At 38.1% G+C, this 10,816-nt stretch overlaps 1 protein-coding gene and 1 long non-coding RNA gene across 2 annotated transcripts; one reads left to right on the forward strand and one right to left on the reverse strand.

Annotated features, from left to right (window-relative positions):
- Positions 1-121: 121 nt before the first annotated feature.
- On the forward strand, positions 122-2,038 carry LOC131326195 (uncharacterized). Its single transcript, XR_009199928.1, has 3 exons — positions 122-937; positions 1,420-1,479; positions 1,576-2,038. It is a non-coding gene; the product is annotated as an uncharacterized LOC131326195 (long non-coding RNA).
- Positions 2,039-2,813: 775 nt separating this feature from the next.
- Positions 2,814-10,434, reverse strand: LOC131326196 (uncharacterized). The gene is made up of 11 exons (XM_058358856.1): positions 9,979-10,434; positions 9,626-9,788; positions 9,196-9,238; positions 9,029-9,091; positions 8,874-8,952; positions 8,669-8,714; positions 8,479-8,577; positions 6,773-6,841; positions 6,413-6,686; positions 5,775-5,908; positions 2,814-5,517 (listed from the first exon to the last, which is right to left on the reverse strand). The coding sequence occupies exons 1-11, from the start codon at positions 9,984-9,986 to the stop codon at positions 4,348-4,350; spliced, it is 2,148 nt and encodes a 715-aa protein (XP_058214839.1). The 5' UTR covers positions 9,987-10,434; the 3' UTR covers positions 2,814-4,347.
- Positions 10,435-10,816: the final 382 nt, after the last annotated feature.

Here is a 10,816-nt window from a genome sequence, read left to right on the forward strand (position 1 = left end):
CTGTTCATCTTCATCAAGCCAGTCCGGCGACTCCCTCACCTAATCTTCATCAAGCAACGGTCAGCCACTGAAAGGTTAATATATTAAGCAACTCAGAGTCCACCTAATCGTTCCAGCCTGTTCCTTAATTGGTCGTTAATATATTGAGGTAATATTTTGTATCTCTCTTCTATCTCTCAATGTTTGGGTCTTTGATATATGTGTAGGGTTTAAACGATTAGGTCTTGGATTTTTGTTGAGGGTTTAAACAATTTTGGGTCTTGAATTAAACACATTGTCATACCGATCTTTGTTCACGTCGATTTTGTCGAACATAAGTACCTAACGTAGCTCCCCTGTTTCCAACTCTTATTTATCCTAAACCCCTAAAAAATACAACAATAGTTGTTCTGATTAATTCGCAAAGATAATATAATTCTCTCCCTTTTTCTGATATAAAGACAACATCATGCTAATTACGGCAAAAGAGTACAACAAAGTTTAACCAACAGGTTCCACACAACATCCAGAGCAAGCTAAGCAAAGAGTTTGCAGAACCTTGTGGTTTATTACTTAAAAATGTGGATTTAGATAATCTTAATTAATTAAAAATGGTACTTTACTTTAAGATAGTACTTTACGATGAGATGCATGTTGAAGACGAGGGCTTTGGTTTAGTTAGCATTATAAAAAGAATTGGTTCGATTCGGTGTGATTCTAGTGCATTCAAAACGTTTAGTTTGAATTATGTTTTTGAAGTTTTTACCCTCTATGCTTGTCGGGGCCATGGTTGTATATATTGAAAGTTGATTTGGGCTGAAATTTCACTATAATAATTTATAAGTGTTTGTCCCTTGTCAAGGGTGAGCAATGGAAGAACATTTTGATTTAGATTATTTTGAAGTAGAAGATTTTCAGACTCCAAATAACGATGTGGAAGTGTTAGAATCGCCGTCAAGTGAGATGTCTTTTGCGACAATTGATGAAGTACGAAAGTATTATGAAGATTATGGTAGACAAAATTGTTTTTGGATTCGTACTTGAACTTCATCCAAAGGACAAAACCGGTCAAATGAAGTGACTAGTATACTATTTGTTTGCGCAAAAGAAGGAAAATATTTTGCCAGGCCTAAGAACGATGATGTCATGGAGGGGGATGATAAGAGAGAGGAGAGAGGAAGATGATGAAGTGAAAACGAAGAAAATATTTAGAAATTGTTCAACTGTTAGATGTGATTGCAAGGCTCATTTGCGGATTAGATATGACAAATGGAGTAACAAGTGGAAAGTAACAGTTTTCAATGATACTCACAATCACCGGTTAGTGACTCCATCTAAAAGGATGAAAATGAGATCGATACATGCCCAAACCAATTAATGAAGTGAAAATGTGTAAAATGTTCTTATTTACTTGTCCTTATTCGCAATTTTCTTCCACAGCCTTAGACGCGGAAGCACAATCGTCTGATACTGACCAAGAGATGACGTAATGAGAATATGGTAATTGAAAACTTGCTTAACCTTCTTGATGTTTTCGCTAATTATGTTCCATGCACAATCTTTACTTAATTAAAAGTAACTTTGTGTTTTGTACAGGGCAAAACATCTTGATGCCAAAAGATTGCTTTGAATGATCACAGAGTCTTTTTGGATGTTTGCTCATCGAGTTTATGTAACTTTTTTTAATTTAATGATGGAAAACTCGATTTTTGGGAACTTTTGGATGTTATTTTTGTGAGTAGTTCTTTTCAAGTCATGGAATTATGTACTATGTTGTTGAATCATGAGTTTTTTTCGGGCATATTTGAATTGGAGGTTACCTTTAGAGAATGGTTTGGTTCTACCAGTTTCTTACTTGCATCACTACCCATTTGGCCCCTGCATGTAATAACTGTCATCACCGCAACCTTGCCAGCAGCTTGGTCTTTATGTGCAAGGAATAGATAAAACAGAAAGCACAATTATGTACCAGTAAACAAGCTTTCATGCATGTCTTTGCAACGTGTTTATATTACTCACAAAATTGTAAGAACAACAGCCATTACGAATTTGGCTGACATAGTGGGATAGACCAGTATTCATATCAGAACTTCCATGACACAACTTTTTGACCACGCCCTCTCTGGAAAATGAAAACTCAGTTTGGACTGATAGGAAAGCAATGGAAATACATGTAAAAAAGGTCAACACAACCATATCGGAATCTAAATGTCGGAGCTAACACCAGAATAAGGGGTAAACAGCCGTTCGTCACAAAAATAAATAAATTCAAATACTGGATTATTGCAAGGCGAACTTGAGGCAGACTGTTATTTAGCAATGTAAATCAGCATGTTATTATGAATACAAAATGAGATATTGTGAACTTCCCATCAACAAAGATAAACCTGGGCTTAGATGATTAATTTCCAACTTGAGGAACAGCCTACTAGGACACTATAGTGTACCAGTTCTGTTGTACTTAACTAGAATACAAACACAAGTCATAAATACACAACTTAGTTCACACCCACACTAGTTTTGAAAGAAATTTGAGGATAGCAACCCGGGGAGATGTTATGGTAGTGAGAGTAACCCCCGCATCCTCATCAGTCAGAAGCAGCAATTAGATAGCAATTGTAAGCATAAAATTACAACTGAACCAACCTCCAAAGACGTTCCATAATCTTTCAAATATGCCCATAAAGCATCAAAAGAGGCATTACATCAGGAAAAAAACCAAGAAAAGAGGCTCCTGTTCGAAGCTCGAAATAAATTGCAATTGGCCTCAATACAAAAGCAAGAAAAAAGCAAACTGTTTGAAGCTCGTTACAGTTTCAAACCAAGCTCGAACAAATTATTACTTGCTCATTTATCACCCATAGTAGGAAATGTGAACAGCCGCCAAACTCATCCAAATTCCAACAACAAATAGCGGCATACTCCCAATTATTTTCTATTGTTTCCCTCCCACAAACAGTTTCACTCTCGTAGTATCAAATGAAATAATTAACAAGACCACCCACTCCTTAGTCCTCAGCCAACTGACCAACAACCTCCACCGCCACAACCACCGCGCGCCACTGCCACGACTACCCTAACACTGTTTCTGTTGCCAATTTATCCAACCCACAAAGACCCTAACAGCATAAACACCTTTGGGGAATTACATCAAACACTTGGTGTCCATATGCATCCATCTCATGAATCCAAAAGCTAGCAGAAACAAATTCACCGAAAACACCCTATAAAAATTCACTATGCATCAATATCAACTAAATACAAACACAAATGATTAACAAACATTTCTAATTCAGGAAAAAAAAACTAAAGTAATTCTTTTTCCTTCAAGAAATTGCTACACAAATCCGAGACTGATTCTCTAAGATTGATTTCATGACCACCGGAAAGGCTCATCGGAACCCTTTTTTTTTTTCCAGAGAAGAAGGTCCCTAACTCCGGCGGACAAAGGCAAGACCGAGAAGTTGTTCGGCGGGGCAGCGACGTGAACGAGGCATGGGAGGGCGAGTACAAAGAAGGAAGCCCTCGTCGGAGAAGCAAATACCTCGTCGGACGGCGGCGGCAGATGGCGACGGTGAGGCTCGACGGCGTGAGGGAACAGGCGACAATGACAGGCGTGAGGGAGGGAGAGAACAGATCGAGGTGAGGGTTGAGACTGAGATTAATGGAGTCTGAAGATGAACAGGCAAGAGAGAGAGAGAGGATAGGCATCTGAGAGAGAGAATGAGTTATTTTCTTTAACGTGGAGAGAGAGAACGGCATTAGTGGGAGAAGAGGGGGTGTTTTAAGTTTTGATCACCTTATTTGTCAATTAAGAAGTCCTAGTTTCATGACTTTTAGGCATTAAACTACATTCTAGCAATACTCGGGATAATACAGTATAAAGCATGATTTTGGGATCCTCTTTAATCCCCTTCTTTACAACTATCCAACAACTTCTCATTAAACCATCAACTGCAAACTAGCACAACTTTCGCATTATTCTATTTTCCTTTCATTTTAATTGTCAACCTTTACCTCTTCTCATGGACACGTGCAGCATATTTTTTTTCCTAGCAAAGCTGATTCTCTGTCATGAAAGATATCTGACTTAATTGTGGCAATTTCAGCTTTATTCTGGTTGTCCTAGAAGCACTGTTATTGAGTTCAGATCAATGTCAGTTGCGTTGGAACAATATTCGTCAGGGTTGCAGAAAGAGAAATTATATCTCGCAAACAGAAAAAGTTCTATGAAACCTTTCACAGCTCGAGGAAAGCCACGTTCACGTTTGAAACTGTGACCAAGATCACAGAGATGAGAGAACCACACAGAAGATTTTTCAACAGTTTCGGCCATGGACTAGAGTTTGAGTTCTATTCTGAAATTCCTTACAGCCTCAAAGCCAAATTAGTATCCCACACAGAACAATGTTGGTTATAAGAAGCCAGTTGAGACGGCTGAGTGCTCAGTACTGCTTTCCGGGTACACTCAGAAGTGTTCTTGTTACTCATTTGGCCAGATGATTGTCCCCCTTTATCAGTAACCTGTTGGAATTTGGGTTGCAAGAAACCATTCTGGCTGTTCATTTGACTAAGTCGTGATTTCAAGAATGGCAGATCAAAAGCAAATGGGGAGGCTAATGGCATGAGTTGATTTGATTCTACAGAGTAGCTGGCTTGATAGGAGCTAGAGCTATCCGTACCACCTTTATGTTTCACTGCAGCAAGGGGTTCATGCTCTGAATCACCCCCACGATGCCAAGGCCACGAATATGTTGTGGAACTGGTACTGTTTATCAACTTGAATTCAGACTCACTTGAGTGTGAATGATACGAAGCTAAAGTCGCTTGCTGCTTTAGGTCATCCATTTTTCCAGAGTCCAATGTTAATGCTATGGACTTCTTGCTGGCGTCATGGATCCCAGTAGTTGAGGAACTAAATTCTTCAGCTCCAGAAGTGGAAGTAAACAAGCTCTGGTGAATCTTATTGATCTCCTTCTCATGAATCTTGTTGTCGCTGTCTGAAATGCTAAAACTTTTCATCCAATCACATTTAAGTCTAGTTGAATCCTCAATGTTGAAACCAACTTTTCCCAATAAAGAACTCTGATTACACGTGTCTCCTGTATTGTTGGTAGCAACTTTGCACATCAGTGCACTATGATTACCCATTCTGGCTCTCTTCTTGTTGGTAGCACAATGTCCCATGATAGCATTGTTTGTGTTAGCCTTTTCTCCATCATCAACACTAGTCAAATCAATTATGTCAGGAGTAGTTTCAAGTTCAGAACAACGCTCGTGAAGGGAATCAAAGAATTCATGAGATGGATTAGTGATTGGCGTATCCAGAGTAGCAGGACCCTTTTGGGCAGAAACAAATGCAGCAGGAAATGGACACGTCGAAGTTTGGTCCCTGCTATTTGATGGTGGAGCGAGGAAAATGGGAGAATCTTTACTCCATCCTTTTAACTTCCGGTTGGCAATCATTTGGGCTGTTGGTCCTAAATCTTTAGCAAACAACATCAAGCTTTCCTGGTAGCTAATATCCCTTTGATTTGCCTAAACAAACAGAAGGTATAATGAGTTCTATTACGATAAGCAAAAACTTTATGGCAGCAACAATGCCATATGTATTCGAAATTTCAAATAGTTCATGAGATATGACCAAACCAAGTATTGTTAACAATCAAAATAAAATTACCATACAATTGCATTGTAGAAATTATAAAATATTTTAAAAAGAAGAAAACGCCATAGATTAGAGACTACTGCTGAGTTTGCCCGTGCACACATAAAAAGAAGGAAAAGAATCTTACCTGTGCTAGTAACTTTGGTTCACTACAAACTGTTGAGACAATAGAATCATTTTCATTTTGGAACGACATCAATGGTCTATACATGGAACGCCGATCCGCTTCAACAATATTTGATCTTCGACCATCTCTAACACCTGTTCACAGGAAGGTAGAAAGATGATAAGTACCAAAAGATGAGAAGCTTTATGGAAAGCTTGATGAAGTCAAAACCACAATATCTGCAAGTGTCATACCCGGTCTGAGAAACTTGAATTTGATTACTATTTCTGAATTGCAAAATTGGCAGCCTATTGCTCAAGGAACACACTAAAAAAGAAGCAATAACATCTTTGCCTAAAAGTGTCTAACGAGATGATTAGCCATTGGTGAAGTGGAAATTTTGTGCTGTCTCTTAAGGAAAAGCAAAGACATGGCTTATTAGCAAATCAGTAATAAAAGCATGCAAAAAAGTTAGCATTTGCCTTTGGAAAAAAGGTGTATGATCTCCATAGAATTGTCATGACCTTACATGTGCGAAGGAGAGATCTCTCTGTGTAAATTCCCATTATCAGCATTTTCACGAAGTTAAAGCAAATCAGAATAATGTAAAGCTATGTTTCCTACTCAACCAAAAGCCAAGGGCAGAATTTACATCTTACCAGGGGAAAAATCATTGTCTCTCTTGTTGGATGTAGAAGTGAACCCAGGGTTTCCCCAGATACTTTTCCCGAGATTTGATGGACCGCTTGAAGAAGACTTTGTTCGGAAATTTGTTGTTACTCTACGACATGAGTTAAAATTCAAACTCTTGCCTCCTCCCTTGGGCCTCCTACATGATCTCCGTCTTGTCACTGGGAACTCCAGTTCCAACTTTTCAGGAGCAGTTTTCAAAACATGAAAAACCTTCTTAGCTAGCTCATATGTGGCACGAGCCTGTGAAAATATCAGATAGTGGTATTCCATTAATCTAATCTTTTTGATAGCTATAATTCTTCCATGGTAGGAATTTGATTACGTACCTGTCTGAAATATATAGTAGCCGTGGAGTTAAAATGCATCGCATTTCTTGGTATTAGAAATGCATCGTGCTGCATATTACCCAAAGAGTATATATTCAGGTTTTGATCAAGATGCAAACATAATGTGGAATACGACAATGGCTATGATAGCTTTCTATGCCGTCAATGGCCAGAAACATGAAATTAGTGATAGGCTCCCCAATTTACATTTCATAAGTCTATGATCCTGCTACTTGGAGATTTATGCACTTCATTTGCGTTTCAGGTGTTGGAGGTGGAATATGACGGATTCAGAGCTAATACGGAGAAATTGAAAGTGATGGATGGAAGTCGGGAGCAATGGAGTGAGGCGCGAGGCAAGATGGAAGGCAAACGGTCACAAAAGAACTCAATCCGACCGGTTGCACTTTGAATCCAACTGGACAAGCCAAAAGAATCAGCCTCAGCATTTTAATTCAAGCCATGTGTCCAGTCTATCCAACCGGATAAAACCGCCCCAACAGCCTTTTCTTTGACCTTTTGGTACCTTGAAGAGCCAACTTTGGATTGAAGCAATATATAAGCCCTTGGAGCCATCCTAGGGTAGACAACTCTTGCCTTGGAACTCATTTAGACTTACTTTAATGTGAAGCAAGAAGAAAGGAGGAGGAAAGAGAAGAAAAGGGAGGAGATTCAAGGAAGCATGAGTTCTAATCCAAAGAACATGAAGTCTTCTCCTTCGGCTGAACTTTGTTTCTAGGGTTACATGCTTTCAAGTAGCTTGAGTTTTGACTATTCCTTTAATATTGGTTGTATGATTTAAGGATAATTTCATTTTTCGAATGAATGGTTTGAATGCTTCCTATTCTATCAATTTCTTGTGTTTGTATTCTAGACTTCAAATAGCATACATAGTTTGTGTTGATTCATGGAGTTGGTTGAGATAGGCTATACTCGGCAAAACAAGGTGTGCTATTAGACGAGTCGTACTTAGATATGGGTCATAACAACTTGTACTACGCAAAGATATCCTATGCCAATCGATTATCCATGATATTTAATGATGATTTTGATGGATAGTCTTTAACCTAGCAAAAGTCAAGTTATGAGAGGGGAACTGGATTCAAAGTCCTATAACTTTTTCTCACTTGCTTTTCAAAACCACAATTCCTTTTGCTTTCTTAGTTTTCAATTCAAAACCAAAACTTGAATCCCTTTCTTGAATTGAAATAGGAATTGATTGAAACTGTTACCTGACTAACATGACCAGTAGAGTTGAATAGTGATTAGATACTACATTGTGAATCCGTTCAGACCTCATTTGGCCTAATGCCTACAGTTAATTATGAATAAGGTAGCCTCACAGACCCCAACTACTTATATATTGTTTAATCTTTGATTGGTAACCCTACCAATCTAGTGTTTGTGCATTACCCCTATCCTGGTCCCTTCTTAAAAGATGATACATGCAAGGAAAAAAATGTTTTTTGAAAAGAGGGAAAGCAAGGAAAGAGAGTCCCTTTTTTTTTTTTTTCCGAGAGTCCTTGTTCAGACATAGAATACGAGTTATGTCTGGAGAATCAGTGATACTATTTAGCTACCAATTCAAGGAAACACAATAAGGTTGACTAGAAAGTAAAACAAATACAATCAAGGTGTTGGATAAATGCAACCAAATAGAATGTTGATAAAAAAGTATAACAATAATTAACTTTCCATGAACAAACCTCAAATTGCTCAAGAGTTTTATACAATCCTTCATGCAGTTTAGCCCTCATGGTGCCAAAATCCATGGGCTCTTCAATGATTTCGTAGTAGTCCTCGACCTTGTTGAAGCAGAAAAACTCTCATCAATTATAAGTGTTACAAGGGCCCAAAACATCCACAAATCAAATGGCAAAGAACCAAAAAACAAACCTCTTTTGGGTCAACTGGTTCGCCAAATATTTCATATGTGTCTCGCCTAATATCAAAATAACATAGTTCAAGAAGCACAGTATTCAGTCCAAGAAATTTACACTATTATATTTCTTTCTAATCACTCTCTCCTTTTTTGTGAACTTTAAATAGGTCATGATGGTTTGTCACCCTAAATTTGGTGTGAAAGAATATGCATAATCACCTTTGCAATATGTCGACAACAAGCTCAAGGATGCGTTTTTCTGGCATAAAAGAAACAGGTGATATAGCTGATGATTGACCTAACACAGTGATACAACGTTATCGTCATGATTGATACAGCAAATTGGCAAATTTGATTTAGGAAAGCAGCACAACCTGCGGAGGTAGCATGATCATCAAATTTTGTGCTTTCTTTACCCTTTGCAACCAATGGCTCTTCTGATTCAGGAAATAAATTGATTTGTTAAGGGGAGTCATGAAAGAAACCTTAATATGTGTAATTAAAAACCACGGTGATATTTTTTTAGAGCAGAGTGACTCACTGCTGTTGGTTGAAAGACCTTCGTGATTTTGGCGCTCTGTACTCTGCACACCATTCAAATTGGAATGTTAAAACTAGCAGTACTCAAACAACAGGTTGAAGGTTTGGAAGCAATAGATCATTTCATGTTCAAATGGGAACAAAATTGTGCGGCCATAAAGATCAGATTGGAAGCCATTTAGAATCTTGAAGAAGTAATGACTCATATCTGTTTCTCTCAAGTTGAAAGACAAACACAATATAGTAGAGCCAGTAAAAGCAATAAGCACCAAAACAAGAGCTACTCAAAGCAAGTTCGGCAAAAAATCAAGTTGATGTGACGAAATGAAATTAGTGGCGACATAAAGGAAGAAAGAATCAAATAGTATATGAAAAACCGATGTCTTATACACCTGTTTGGGGTTTTGGATAAGACTGAATCGAGTACATACACGTTCATGGAGTTTTCTCTTGGCCCCAGAGGGTGGCCTCTGGTGGTGGTGGTCCTCCTCCTCCTCCTCCTCCTCAGAGTATTTCCATGCATCCAGGGCTGAGATTCGTGGGCTTTTCCTAAATCTGTGTCCTCCATCTCTCCAAACTGACCTTTGTATTTTCCTGTACACATTATACACAATTAAACATCATAAATGCATATTATGTGAATAAGCAGTACATAATCCATCCCATGCCGTGTTGGATAAATTATGTCAGACCAATTATAAAGATAATATTAACACCTAGAAATAGAAGTAACAAGAACATGGTGAGATAGTAATATATAGTATTGCACACATCGTAGGTGTACCTGGACATGGATTACGGATCAAGTACAAGAAGAGCTCAATGTAGTTAAATACTATGGTGGGTGTAGAAGGAAATCAAAAGACATTGGGGAGACAGGAAGAAATTGTATTTTGAACTCCATATTTATACGTTGTACGGGCCAAGTAAAACAGAGAGACATGCAGTGGGGAGAATAACAGCTGTATTTTGTGCAATTTGGGGTAAGAAAGACAAAAGTGATAACGGCTGCATAGTTGAGAGAAGATGTTTTCTGAATGTGGAACTGAGAAGATTCCGAATCTCCTCGTGAGGAAATAAATAACCCTCATTTCTGAATGTTTCTTAGGCAAATAGCGATACACAGACGATGAGTGTTATTCTGTTCACCTAAGTCTCAAGATACCATGGTGTTGGTCGTTGGATCCTATCAAGATTTAAATATACAGAAATCTCAAGATACGTTGGAGAGTGAGAATTTCAATACACTGAAATCTCGCAATATGATCCAACCATTGTGGATGCACTGAAACAGGATTGTTGGGGATTTTGAGTACATTTGACCTTGTGTAATATGTATGGTAGTTTAGGTAGGAAATCAAAAAATGTAATAAGTTCCCTCTTTACAATAAAAGGCACCACATTATCAGGCTTTATTTTCTTTCCTTTTAATTTTGTGTAGGGGGAAGTCATGCTACTAGAGTACTACTTGACTTGTACTAGTTAAGAAAAGATGCAACTGAGGAGAGAGATGGAAGTCAGGTCTCACAGCAATTTCAGTCAGCTCATGATTCTTTAAATTTCCATGGATATTTGATTAAGTTTTTTTCATTACTAGATAGAAGTAGATTAGAATGGCTATT

This window comes from Rhododendron vialii, chromosome 5a (assembly GCF_030253575.1).
Source record: "Rhododendron vialii isolate Sample 1 chromosome 5a, ASM3025357v1".
Lineage (NCBI taxonomy): Eukaryota > Viridiplantae > Streptophyta > Magnoliopsida > Ericales > Ericaceae > Rhododendron > Rhododendron vialii.

Coding starts and splice junctions, on each gene's coding strand:
- LOC131326196 (XM_058358856.1), bottom strand. Junction 6,842..8,478: donor AAACTCTTGAGCAATTTGAG/GTTTGTTCATGG, acceptor GGTAATATGCAG/CACGATGCATTTCTAATACC. Junction 5,909..6,412: donor AGACAATGATTTTTCCCCTG/GTAAGATGTAAA, acceptor TCCTGTGAACAG/GTGTTAGAGATGGTCGAAGA.